Here is a 13,938-nt window from a genome sequence, read left to right on the forward strand (position 1 = left end):
GTTGCGGAGAGTCGGCTATCTTTCAAGTCGGGTCTCTCCGTCTTACTTTCAGGCTCCCAATTGGTGCGGCTGGCTGAAGAATTATAGAGAAAGAGATAGAGCTCAGAACCTCCCTTTTGGGTCGAGCAGCAGTCCACGGTCTCTCTCACCAATTGGACCAAGAGACAGGCGAGAAGGAGCGATAGAGAGGAGGGCAGAGAATTCAGTTGCCAGGAGATTTCCACCCCTTTCCCACCAGTGCACTGGATTTTCCTTTTCCTTATACTCACGCGTCTTCTATGATGATCCAGGGATCGATGAATAAGCCGGCTGGATCCCTCTTTGCTCCCCGGCTGAACTCCTGGGGCTTTCGATTACCGCCCGGAAGATGGCCGGGGGTCCAAAGGATCTTCCCAGGCAAAATGGCCTGGTGCCGGCTGAAGATTTCGGGGCCCCCGGCCAGCAACGCGGGAGAACCGCATGCCCCACGTTCGGGCGCCAACTGTTACGGCAAAATCTGGGTGCGAGGCTGCTCTGCCACCCAGCTCATCGGACTAAGTCCGTGGGTCCCTGCGGAGGAAAATGAGCTCAGCCGGAGACAGGAGCAAACAGCAGAAGATCCAAGTTTATTGCGCAACAGGTTCAAGGCGAGATTGAACAGTGAGAATGGGGCGACATAAACGAAAGTGCTGGAAAAAAATTTAACAAGGGAGGAAAGAGAGAGATTTCAGAATGAAACGGGTTTGGAAATAATGAAAAAAGTGAAATACCTGGGGATAAACTTAACATCTAAGAATGTGAATTTATTTAAGGACAATTATGAAAAATGTTGGTTAGAAGTAAAGAAAGATCTAGAAATATGGTCAAGGTTGAAACTTTCCTTGTTAGGCCGGATTGCTACTATTAAGATGAATGTATTGCCTAGAATGCTATTTTTATTTCAGACGCTGCAGATTTTGGACAAGATGGACTGTTTCAAGAAGTGGCAGAAAGATATATCAAAATTTGTCTGGCAGGGCAAAAAGCCCAGAATAAAATTTAAGATTTTAACTGATGCAAAAGATAGAGGGGGGTTTGCCCTGCCGGACTTAAGACTTTATTATGAATCGGCAGCTTTTTGCTGGTTGAAACACTGGCTACTTCTTGAGAACACAGACATTTTGGATCTGGAAGGGTATGATAATAGCTTTGGTTGGCATGCATATTTATGGTATGACAAGGCAAAGGTGTATAAAGGCTTCAAAAACCATATTGTAAGGAAAGCATTGTATAATGTCTGGATTCGATATAAAGATTTGTTGGAAAGTAAAACTCCCAGGTGGGTGTCACCAATGGAAGCTAAGGAAGTGAAAAAGCTTAATATGGACTCTAAATGGCCAAAATATTGTGAAATTTTAGAATATGATGGTGAAAGGGTTAAACTTCAGAGTTACGAGAAATTAAAGCCCAAAGTTCGAGATTGGCTGCACTATCACCAGATAAATGAGACATTTAAACAGGACAGGAAAATAGGATTTCAGAAAGAGAGGTCAAAACTAGAAACAGAATTGTTAGAACCCAATACTAAGAACTTATCAAGAATGTATAATTTGCTGTTGAAATGGAACACACAGGATGAGACGGTGAAATCAGCTATGATTAAATGGGCACAAGACATCGGTCATGATATTATGTTTGCTGACTGGGAACAGTTATGGACTACTGGTATTAAATTTACTGCATGTAATGCTTTAAAAGAAAACATAGTGAAAATGATCTATCGGTGGTACATGACCCCAGTCAAGCTTGCAAAAATCTATCATGTGCCAAATAATAAATGTTGGAAATGTAATGAGACTGAAGGTACTTTTTATCACCTTTGGTGGACCTGCCCGAAGATTAAAGCTTTCTGGGAAATGATCTATAATGAAATTAAGAAAGTCCTTAAGTGGACTTTTCCTATGAAACCAGAGGCTTTTCTCTTGGGCATGGTTGGCCAATTGGTGTTAAAGAAGGATAGGATTTTCTTTATGTATGCTACCACAGCAGCAAGAATTCTACTGGCGAAGTATTGGAAGATGCAAGAACTACCTACTCTGGAAGAATGGCAAACAAAGGTGATGGATTTTATGGGACTGGCTGAGATGACGGGCAGAATCCGTGACCAGGGGAAGGAGACAGTGGAAGAGGACTGGAAGAAATTTAAAATATACCTTAAAAACTGTTGTAAAATTGAGGAATGCTAAGATGTCAAGGGGTAAGAAACAGAGAATTACAGCTGTAACTAAAAAACTAAAGGAAATTTAATGAAAGGGAATCAGGATAAATTGACCAAAGGGTTGCTAAAGAATCATAAAACAAGGATGCAGGGATGGGGAGGTATGGGGAAGTCGAAGGAAAGAAGGTGTATGAAAATACAATTTTGAAGTTATATTTGTTTAAATGTTTTGTATGTTTTTGTTTTGTGTTTTGACTTTTTGTTTTGTGCTTTGTTTTATTATGTGTTTGAAAAATGAATAAAAATTATTTTTTAAAAAAAGAGAATGGGGCGACATAAACTTTTAAAAGTTCCCTCCAAGTCCCAGAATACAGTGCAGAAAACGTCACGAATACATCACAAGAGGTGGGATTACACAGATCAGCACTTCAGGAAAGTGGGTGGGGGTTTACACAGATCATCACTTCAGTAAGGTAGGGGTCGCGCAGATCAGCACTTCAGTAAGGTAGGGGTTGCATAGATCAGCACTTCAGTAAGGTAGGGGTTGCATAGAGCAAAGAGATATGCATAAACGTTTCCTGAGTACAGGTGATGGCAAGACAATGGCACAGATATGCATCGCCCGTTACCTAGCATTGCCCGGAGGAAGGGCTTGACTGGACCATCTGACAGGATTAAGGTTTTCCTGTGTACGTGACCTGTCGGTTCGAGGATTATGGCGCTGAGGGTAGCATCATGGAGTCCGGAGGGAAGAATATAATTTTATAAAGTTAAGGGGTATAGTGTGGTGCTTGTGCAGCAGTGTGAGATTTCAGGAGCTGGGCGCCGTCGAGGTCATCGCCTCGGGCCCCCTTTCAAAGAGGAGGAGGTGAGGAAAGGTGCCCCCCCCTTCCTTCCGTATCACCTGAAAATCATAAATTGTATATATATATATATATGTACACATATGACCAATGATCTGACAGCAGTCTTGAAGTTGGTGAAATGTATAAATCTGAAAAGCATAAATATAATGTTATGTACTGAGTTGAATAGGATCCAAAATGCAGCAGTCTGATTGGTCCTAGAACAATAGGATTCCGAATGCAGCAGTCTGATTGGTTCACAGGAGCCACCCAATCCAGCTCCAGGTGGAAGTGAATCCGCAACCTGATTGGCCTACAGGAGAATCCTGGAATTAGCCAATCACGTGGGGCCCATTGTGTAAATAATGTATATAAAGCAGATATTTTTGGGGAACTTCCATTCCTCACTACTATGAGCTGAATAAAGAGCATGAAATTCACTCTTGACTCCCAAGTATATTTCACAGAATAATAATAATAATAATAATAACAACAACAACATGAGCTGAATAAAGAACATGAAATCCGCTCTGGACTCCGACCATATTTCACATAATAATAATAATAAAAATAAAAATAAATAAATAAAGAGAACTTTTGCGCACGAAAAAACAGGAGGACCCCCTGCGTTCGCCTACAGGCTCCCCCGGCTCCCTTCCTTTCCTCTAGGGGCGCCCGAGAGCCGGCCTTCCCTCCGCCGTGAATCACTCTGCTGCCGATAAAAGCGCTGATTGCGCGCAAGACGCGAGCGGAGCCGGCGCGCCCCAACCTGCGCCCGCCCCGCCCAGAGAAAGGCGCTGCGGGGGCGCCCAGGGAGGCGGGGTGGGAGGGGCCAGGCGCGGGCACGTGACCCATCTCCCCCCCCCCCCACCCCAGCTTCCCCGGTCGCCGGCTGTATTTTGGGGAAGCGAGCGAAAGTCGCCGAGTTCTGTGTCAGCGGCCGGCGCGTCGGTCTCTTCGGTTCCCGAACTTGGCTGAGGGCGGCGGCGCCTCCGAAGGGAGAGCTGGGTAAGCGGCCCTGTTTGCAGTTTGAGGGACCCCCCCCCCACACCCCGCTCTTCCTCGCCGAACCCCTCTTGGTCCCGCTGCGGGGGGCGGCGAGAGAAGGCGGCGCTGCCGGGAATGGCTTCTTTCCCTGTCAGAAAAGGGACGGAAGGAGCCCAGCGTCTCTCTCGGTGGGCAATGTGTGTGGGGAGGCAAGTGAGAGGGGGCAGAGCTCCTTCGGGGGCGGGGGGGCGCTTGCCCTCCTTTTTCTCTCCCCCCCCCCCCGCCTCTCTGGCGCCGGCCACGAGACTGGCAGCAGGAAATCAAAGAGAGAGCTCCTGGGCATGTGCAGAGTACGCCGTGGAGTCAGGCAGGGAGAAGAAGTTGGGAGGGACCCCCAGAGTCATCTAGTCCAACCCTGTCCCTCTTTCCTCTTATTACTGAAGAACACACACACACACACACACACAAATTTATTTTCCACTTAATATACAGTGGTACCTTTTGATTGGGACGCAGGTGGCGCTGTGGGTTAAAGCCTCAGCGCCTAGGACTTGCTGATCGAAAGGTCGGCGGTTCGAATCCCTGCGGCGGGGTGCGCTCCCGCTGCTCGGTCCCAGCGCCTGCCAACCTAGCAGTTCGAAAGCACCTCCGGGTGCAAGTAGATAAATAGGGACCGCTTACCAGCGGGAAGGTAAACGGCGTTTCCGTGTGCGGCTCTGGCTCGCCAGAGCAGCGATGTCACGCTGGCCACGTGACCCGGAAGTGTCTCCGGACAGCGCTGGCCCCTGGCCTCTTAAGTGAGATGGGCGCACAACCCCAGAGTCTGTCAAGACTGGCCCGTACGGGCAGGGGTACCTTTACCTTTACCTTTTACCTTTTGATTAGTCGCTGATGGTATGTGAGGTGTTTGATAGAGCAATGCTCCAGATGTTATGAACCCGAACCTCTAGTGGTATATTAAGAGTTTTCCTTCCATCGTTGGGCAACAACTAGTCTAGCTGCTGTGAACAGGAGAGAAATTAATTCTTTAGATTTAAGGGTATAATTTGAGGTCAAATCTAGTAAGGCATACCATAAAAAGAGGGGCTAATAGTGGGATGGGCAGGAGGGCCATATGTTATAGGGCCTCAAGCTCAAAGGGGACCTCAGATTTAGACACTGCAAATCCCTTGTGGCTGGAGCAGCAGGGATCATTTGTATGCTGTGGACCAAGTTCAGAGCAGCATGGCAGGACCTTCTCCTGCTCACCTCCCTGCCAGGTGATTGCTACTGTCAACTCTGACAGCATCATTTAACAAATAGCTAGTACAGTGGTACCTCAGGTTACATACGCTTCAGGTTACATACGCTTCAGGTTACAGACTCCGCTAACCCAGAAATAGTGCTTCAGGTTCAGAACTTTGCTTCAGGATAAGAACAGAAATCGGGCTCCGGCAGCGCAGCCGTAGCAGGAGGCCCCATTAGCTAAAGTGGTGCTTCAGGTTAAGAACAGTTTCAGGTTAAGAATGGACCTCCAGAACAAATTAAGTACTTAACCTGAGGTATCACTGTATAGATTCACATTATCATTATCCACTATACCAGGGGTCTGCAACCTTTAAGACAAAAAGAGCCACTTGGACCCGTTTCCGAAGGAAAAAAAACTGGGAGCCGCAAAGCTCGTCATTATAAAAATAACTTTTTTGTCACTTTTTAAAATTATTTCTTTGTTTGATCCCTCAGAATTACTCCTCCTCATAGAAATAAACGTTAAATTAACAAGTTACCTTTGTGTGTGTGTGTGTGTGTGTGTGTGTTCTTCACTCCCCTTCAAAACAGTGACCAGCGTACATGCCCCCTTTCAATGCAGTGACCAGCGTACATGCCCCTTACAATGTAGCGGGCGGGCGGGCGGGAAGGTGACGTCGGGACGGTGCGTGACTAACGCACGCACCGCCCCCATGCGACGTCACAGCCAGTACAGTGCCCGCCACAGTGGGGAGTGTCAGGGCGCACAATGCGCCTCCTCCCCTCGCTAATATCCGCCCCAGAGCCGCGGCAAAGGTGTAAAAGAGCCACATGCGGCTCCGGAGCCGCGGGTTGCAGACCCCTGCACTATACCACCCTGGCTCTTAGAGCCTATTGATTTCCTTCCCTCCCGCCTCATGGCTTTCAAAATTAACCTTGATATCATTGCAATTTATACGTTTTCCAATTCTAATTACACTCATTACAGAATGACTCCAAATTTAATTTACCGGTAATATAGAAAGATAGAAAATTTCTTATTACAAGTCATCAGACAACCCTGATGGTGATGTTAATTGCTTACAATAATCTTTCAAATATCATATAAATTTACTCCAATCCTTTTGGAATACTTGATCTTGCTGGTTTCAGATTTTTCCTGTCCGCTTCGCCAGTTCTGCGAAGTCCACCATCTTCATCTGCCACTCTTCTTTCATTGGTACTTCTTGTTTCCGTTTTTGGGCTAAAAGAATTCTTGCCAATTCTTGCTTTTATCTTCCCTTGGTATCTCTTCACCCACTATACCCAGTAAAAAAGGCTTCTGGTTTTTTAACAAAAGTATTTTTAAACATTTTCTTTAACTCATTATATTCCATTTCCCAGAAAGCCTTTACCTCTTTAATAAGTCCACCACATGTGGTGCAAGATACCTTCCCTATCCTTACATTTCCAGCACTTATTAGTTCTTGTCTTGTACATTTTAGCCAATTTAGCTGATGTTGAATACCATCTGTACATAATTTCCATAACATTTTCTTTAAGTGCACTGCATGCAGTAAAGTTAATACAGTACCTTCCTTCCACAACCTTTCCCAAGATTCTAACTGAATATTATATCCAAAATCTTTAGCCCATTGTATCATCACCCCCTTGACCTGAAGAACATATGTTTAAAGAAGATTGTAAAATGTTTATTGAATATATAGGGGGAAATTGTGTATGGTTTACTTTATATAAAATAAGCAGGGATTTATGTTATGCAAAATGAACCATGGAAAGAGAAGAAGGGAAGTCATTGATATTTTAAGGTTGTTTAAATAAATATTCTAAATTGTAAAACAGAACATATATATAAATTAAAGAGGTTGCCCATCCCTGATCTGATAGATCTCCCAACCACCAGCAGCTCTTTCAATCCCAGGTCTCTGCACATGCCCAGGGGCTCTTTTGTCATGGTCAGTTGGCAGGCTGTCTTGACTCTTAGGGAGCTTCTCTACTTAGGATTTGTTTGCTTTCCCCACCAAAGAGTAAAGTACGCCTTTGTGTGTAGTGGGAGATGCTGAATCCTGAAATCTTCTTGGGTGTAAATGTCAGGAGGCTCACCATGGGTTTCAGATCTGTTTTGCACTTTCTAGCTCCTTGTCTTAAGAGACAAGGCATTGCTCTTGTAGCTCTCAGTCCCATTTGTAGCTGGTGGCATTCCTCACTTGAGCAAACTCTTCAGGATCTTGCAATATGATGCTGGAACCCCTGTTAGCAGCTACTGATCAACAGCTGGTACTTGAGAGTATTAAAGGGAAAATAAGATTAGAATGTGTTAAGATAATTATAGGATTAAAAATAGAGGAAGATGGAAAGGAATTGCTGAAAAAATTAATAGAAGTGGAATACAAAAAGGGAAGTGTGAGGAGGTCGCGGAAATAAGTGAATGAAAGATAAGCTATTGAAATTATCTGATGTGTTTTAAATTGTGTTTGTTTTGTTTTGTTAGTTTAATGTTAGTGTTTTATTAGTGTAATGTAGTGTTTTGTTGTTGTTTTTTGTATTGTATTTTATTGTATGGTTTTTATTTTTTGTAGTGTTTAAATTGTTGGAAAAGGTAATAAATATTATTTTTTTTAAAAAACAGCTGGTACTTGAGCTCATTCTTAAAAAAGGTAAAGGACCCCTGACAGTTAAGTCCATTTGCGAACGACTCTGGGGTTGCGGCGCTCATCTCACTTTACAGGCCAAGGGAGCCAACGTTTGTCCGCAGACAGTTTTTCCGGGTCATGTGGCCAGCATGACTAAGCCACTTCTGGTGAAACCAGAGCAGCGCACAGAAACGCCGTTTACCTTCCTGCCAGAGCGGTACCTATTTATCTACTTGTGCTGGCATGCTTTTTAACTGCTAGGTTGGCAGGAGCTGGGACCGAGCAACGGGAGCTCGAGGCGCGGGGAATTGAACTGCCGACCCTCTGATCGGCAAGCCCAAGAGGCTCAGTGGTTTAGACCACAGCGCCAGCCGTGTCCCATGAGCTCATTCTTACCTGCTGTTAATGGGGAGTGCTCATGGAAATAAACAGGAAAGAAAAAGGGCCAAGAGAAGGTCCTATGCAGCTTGGTCAGTAAGGGGCTAACTAAGGAGTCTGTTTTCCTTGGAGAGGAATTGGATAAAAAAAAAAAATCTGCCTGCATGTCAGTAAAAGCGCTGAAGACGCTTTATTGCAATGGAAGCTGAAAATTCAGAAAATGGGGCTGCAATCACCAAGGATACAAGGTGCTGTATCCTTTTCAAGGCTACTTCTTGACCATCACTCATTGCTGTTGCTGTATTCCTTGCAGGGACTTCAGACAAAGGCCTCATGCTGCCCATCCTGCTGCTGTTGTCTGTGCCCGTCCTCCACAATGCCGTCTCGGGGAGCATTTCCTGCTATGACGACTCTGGGCAGCCTGTGGATTGGTGTGTGTCCATTGGACCTAATTGCTTTTATTACTCTTGCTTTATTCTATGAGGTTTACATACTACGCTTCTGCAAAGTTTTCAGGGCGCTTTAACCAATAAAATAAATAAATAAAGGATTTTACACTCCTAACAAATGTGGGTGGGGTATTTGAAAAGGGGATTGTGAACTAGGAATGTCTAGTTAGTAACCATGTTCCCCACCTGTGTCCCAAGTAGAAAGGGCAGACCTCTGTCCCCAGTGTGGCAAGGTGTGTGATTTCTCATGGGCTTTGGGTTTCAGGTTTATTGCCTACAAGCTGCCCAAACCCCATCGTAGCCCCCCAGCAGAGGGCATGCGGTACATGTATCTAGATGGCCAGACCCAGGGCTGGGTACAAGGCAAAAGCCTGATGAACAGTACCGAAGGAGCCGTGGGACGGACTGTACAGCAGCTCTACAAAGAGGCATCCCGGAGACAGGTGAGTCTGAGAAAAGGAGGCGTGAGGCTGCTTAGGAAGGGTGACCTTGGTTGCGAAGGCTCAATTCCAGCCCAAAACAAAAGCCTTCACTCCAGGCAGACTGGTTCACTGTCTGTCCACTGGCAGGCTGTCTCAGCTGCCTAGATTAGAGCCCAGGCTTTCAAAATGGCTTAATTAATTTAAAAAGGAAGCCAACTTATATCTAGGGAGGCCGTTAGTCCATCTAGCTCAATGCTGTCTGCAAAGACTAGCTGTTGGTCTCTGTAGTTTTAGGCATACTACCTGGAAATGCCAGAGATTGAAACTGGAACCTTTTGCATGTAAAACAAGATGCTCTGTTACTGAGCGATGGCCCTCCTCAAGCTCAGATTTATTTTGTGGCTCCTGCAAGAAGTGCTGCATGATCTCCAAGGTCCAGCCAAGGATCCTTTACAGCAGGGTGGCCCAAGGGCTACATGCAACCCTCAAGGCCGTTTTTTGGCAGCCCTTGCCAACTTTGGAAGCCCCCTCCAGCCCCCCTGCTGCCTCCCCTCATGCTGTCACGCAGTGGAGGTGCTGGGCTTTGGGAAGAAGGTGTGAGGGCTCAACACAGGATCCTATATTCCTCCCGCCTCCTTCCCAAAGTCTCGTTAGTGCTTTTCCAGCTTTGGGAAAGCTTTTAAACACCCCTTTTACATTTGCCAGTAGTGCAACTACCTGGACTCCTTGTGCAGTTTGGCTGGCTCTCCTTGTGCAGTTTGGCCCCTCCAGAGGAGGGGCTAAAGTATTGGCTGCTTCAATAAACTCAGTGAAGAGGAAAGCTTGGAAAATAGACCAGTTCTCTAACCACCCTATCTTTCATTTCTCACCCAGGAGGAGCAAACAGCCTATGTCCTATACAACGATGAGCCTCCAAAGGAGTTTGTCTCCAGCCTCAATTATGAGCCTCCAGATGAGCTTTTCTCCAGCCTCAATGGCCATACAAAAGGTAGACCCCCCTTCTCCAAATGCATGCAAAGGTGCGCAGCAAATGTGTCTTTAAGTTTGAAGAAGGTTGAGAACTTCAGCTACTGGTTCTGTGTTATCGTCAACTTGTGTGGTGGCTGTAGATCATGACTTGGCCAGACCAGCCACCTGGGCACCTGGCACAACACTCTTGGAACTTCAGCACACCTGGGTTAAGTTTCAACCCCCACTTTTGTTTTTGTTTCCCCTTCTAGGAGTCATCCTGCTGGACAAAACACAGGGATTCTGGCTGCTTCACAGCACTCCTCATTTCCCACCCAGTGCAGATGAGCAGTATGACTGGCCTCACACTGGCCTATCCTATGGGCAGACCTTCCTGTGCATCACACTTCCCTATGGCCAATTCAAAGAGATTGGTAGGTGTAGGATCTTGATACAGAGGGAACATCAATACTGGAAGTATCTGGGATTCTTTCCAGGCTCCTGGTGGGGAAGGGCTAGGGCTTCCCTATGGTAGGTTTTCCCTGCAAATTCTGTTTCATTGACATGTGTTTTGTATGAACCAAACCTGTATACAGCACCATAGGGGTACGTGGTACTTTACAGAGTAGCTTAAGGCAGAAATTGGCCCCTGTGTACTATTTGAGACTATCCCCAGCTTCGGGAAAATATGCCACAGGACAGGGAAAGTTAGGAGAAAAGGATCCAGTTCAGCTGTAGCTACTCTGCACATGCACATAAACACTCCTTCCTTAGGGGCCAGGGACCGTCTTCTGTCATCTATGATCTAGTGGAACCAGAGCAAGGAACAGAATTGCCACAGTTGGGCTTGGAAGGCTCTCTGTTCTCAGCTAACTCTGCCGGATAGATACCCAGCTGCATTAGTAGGGAAATGGGTCAACAAGACAGCGTTTCTCCTGCCCCTGACAAGGCTGTGATGCAAGATGCAAGTGTATATGCCATGCCAGTCATTTTCAAGGCAAGCTATCCCTCATCCCTCTCCCTGTCCTATGTACCTTTGCTTTGTAAGGTTTACATACACAGGAGTTTGCCCTTAAGCATGAAATGTAGCTCAGGTAGGTCTATTGGCTGGGATGGCTATTAGCTGGCATATCTGGTAAATCTTGAGTGTCTCTATTAGGAGGTTTGTCAGCTGGGGGACAGCTCCTTTACAAGCCAGTGGCTCTGATGTGCCAGATGTTGTCTCCGCTGCAGGGAATCAGCTGCTCTACACTGAGCCTCTTGTCTATGATCATCACGTGGAAGGAACCTTTGCCCAGGACCTGCCTGCCTTGTTGAATGCTTCAGAGGGGCAACACATTGAGGAGGAGCCTTGGAACTCCAGCGTGGCCCTCAGATCGGTGGGGGGCAAGGAATTTATCAGCTTTGCAAAGTTTCGCTCCTTTGATGATGGTAGGTGATGAGATGGAGGTGATAGGAGGTGTTGAGCAACACGTTTAAAAGAAGGGGTTGGTAATATGTCATCACAGTCATGTCAAGGCTCTTCTGATAAAAACTTTTCCTCTACCCAGATCTCTACTCAGGCTGGCTGGCCCAAGCTCTCGCCAGTAATCTATACGTCCAGTTCTGGCTCAGGTCCAGAGGGATCCTGTCTTCCAATTGTTCCGGGCACTTCCGAGTCTACAATATGGAGGAAATAGCCTTCCAGCATGAAGCCATTTCCTTTGCTTCCATGGTGGACCATTCCAAGTGGTGTGTGAGCACAGAGAGTGATCCTGGCTGGGCCTGTGTTGGGGACATGAACCGCAATCGCGCGGAGGAATACCGTGGAGGTGGCACCATCTGCTGTCGTGATGCAGCCGTGTGGAAGGCCTTCCGCTTTTTAGTACAGAAATACACCGATTGTGATGGTGCCGGGCACTAGCCCGCTACACGGACTGTGATCACCTGAGAAGCCTCAGCCATACCAGGCGAACATGGCTCACCAAACTGGGTAAGAGTGCCATGGGTGACTCCCAAGGGCTAAGCACCACCACCTCAAATTGTTCCCATGATCCTGTTTGCTCCTCCCAGTTTTGGGTCCTGGTATATTCTGGTGCTGTGAACCATCCTCGCTCCTGTGAAATGGGCTCTTCCACTTCTTGGCTCCCCCAGTTTCCCGCCTTCCACCCGTTTCTGAAAATGACCCCTTGCCAAACTTGGGAACATGATAGGCTTTGCTTTGGACTTCCCTCTCCTTCAGTATCTTCAACAGCACCTGCCACAGTTTTGGGGGCTGCACGGAGAAAATAACTGGCCCACAGAAGTTAATTTGCTGCAGCAATGTACTTTTTGTATGTCTGTGCTTTGTATAAATATTTGATTCCAACAGCTGGGTGTTTGTTCAAGGAATATGGATTTTTTGGGGGTAGGAAAAAATGACATAAAACTGGTATCACGAGAGGCAAGGAAATGGGTGTGATTTTAAGAAAGGCTTGTAAAGTGAGACAGAATGCTGATTAATGGTCTCAAGCAGACACCCCTGATGCTGTGAGATCAGTCAAGATAAGGAGCTATTTAAAAATGGCAACAGTTGGAGGAATTTATTTTGCTGATACGGCAAGATGAAAGCATCACACAGACAAAGGGGTGTACTTTTTGCTTAATTTATTACTGTTTTGAATTCCAGTGACACACAGTTGCCACTGCCACCCTCTCCTCACCTGGTGGGCAGCTGGCTGCTCAACCTGTTTTCATAAAATACAGTACTAGGAAGTGGACTGCTACACACATGCACCCACAGGTTAAAACTACAGTGATTCAATACTGCAACTGAAAATAGTACTGCCATAAAAAGAAAAAAAATATATATCAAGTGTTCCCAAATTCATAATTCTTTTTAAAACAGTTAATGCTGTTACAAATGCTACTGATGTGAGGACAAGGCAAGACACAAACAAGTCCTACATCTTCACTGCAGTATAAATATGGAAGAGTTTTATACAGTTTGCCCACATCCGACACTACATTTCTTGCTACCCGTTGCAGCTAAGGGAATACAGCATCTCTGCTTTGGAAAGACGGATGCTTTGAGGTCTGCACCATGGAATGTCTCTTTAATCATCTTCGGTGCCACTTCCTGAGCGATCCTGAAGGAGAAAGAAAAATAATATAGGTCACTCTTTTTTAGGCAATTTTTTAATGCAAGGTGCCCTCCCCCTTTATCCTCACAGCAGCCAGACTGACATACTGGCCTAAAGTCATCCAGGAAATTTCAGGATGAGTAGTGGCCCCTGGCTCTAACTCAGCATTTTGTCCACTACAAACCCAAGAGGCTGGATCATGAGCAGTGGGACCCACTTCTGTGCTTGCCTAAACTGTAAAAGGACTTGTCTGTCTTCCTTTCTTTGCCCCTTTCCCTTCACTGGAATTGCACAAATTCGTCCTTGAAGACTCCTTTGAGAACCACTGGCAAGAGTGTGAGGGGAATGACATCCTGCAGTTACCTCTTCTTGCTCTTCCTCGCTATCATCATCACTAACTACAGGTTTGGCCCGTGACCCACGGCTGGTGCGCCTACGTCCTTTCATCCGGTCTTGTGCTTTCTCCTTCCTGCCCAGTTTAATCTTCACTTTGACAGAACGAGCTGAGGGGAAAGAGAAAAAGGTAAGATTGGCAAGGCCACAACAGGATAGGATCAGCCTTCATGCTCTCTCTCACTCCCCATCTCTGTGTGCTCCCATCTCTTCATGAGCAAAGAACACAGGAATGGAAATGCAATACCATTCATGACAAGGCTCCATCATTATATAGCCTAATTCCCTTTATGCCACCTGTACTTCATTGCCTTTTTTAATCAAGAACCAATACTTTCACCTCCAGTTGGTTCTGAACAATGACTGTAAGGCTTTGCAT

General features: G+C 46.1%; 2 protein-coding genes across 10 annotated transcripts in view; one reads left to right on the top strand and one right to left on the bottom strand.

Annotated features, from left to right (window-relative positions):
• Window positions 1-3,899: 3,899 nt before the first annotated feature.
• On the top strand, window positions 3,900-12,414 carry DNASE2 (deoxyribonuclease 2, lysosomal). Its single transcript, XM_079958952.1, has 7 exons — window positions 3,900-4,029; window positions 8,560-8,677; window positions 8,961-9,138; window positions 9,991-10,105; window positions 10,338-10,499; window positions 11,299-11,496; window positions 11,616-12,414. The coding sequence occupies exons 2-7, from the start codon at window positions 8,580-8,582 to the stop codon at window positions 11,966-11,968; spliced, it is 1,104 nt and encodes a 367-aa protein (XP_079815078.1). The 5' UTR covers window positions 3,900-4,029; window positions 8,560-8,579; the 3' UTR covers window positions 11,969-12,414.
• Window positions 12,415-12,675: 261 nt separating this feature from the next.
• SMARCA4 (SWI/SNF related BAF chromatin remodeling complex subunit ATPase 4) overlaps window positions 12,676-13,938 on the bottom strand; it is a 66,423-nt gene continuing 65,160 nt past the window's right edge. For all 9 annotated transcript variants that reach the window (XM_079958942.1, XM_079958949.1, XM_079958948.1 and 6 more), the window contains 2 exons: window positions 13,530-13,669; window positions 12,676-13,172 (listed from right to left, as the gene is read on the bottom strand). In XM_079958942.1, coding sequence (XP_079815068.1) covers window positions 13,140-13,172; window positions 13,530-13,669 — 173 coding nt within the window. In that variant the 3' untranslated portion in view covers window positions 12,676-13,139. The remainder of the gene's footprint in view (window positions 13,173-13,529; window positions 13,670-13,938) is intronic.

This window comes from Podarcis cretensis, assembly GCF_951804945.1.
Source record: "Podarcis cretensis genome assembly, chromosome: 17".
NCBI classification, from domain to species: domain Eukaryota; kingdom Metazoa; phylum Chordata; class Lepidosauria; order Squamata; family Lacertidae; genus Podarcis; species Podarcis cretensis.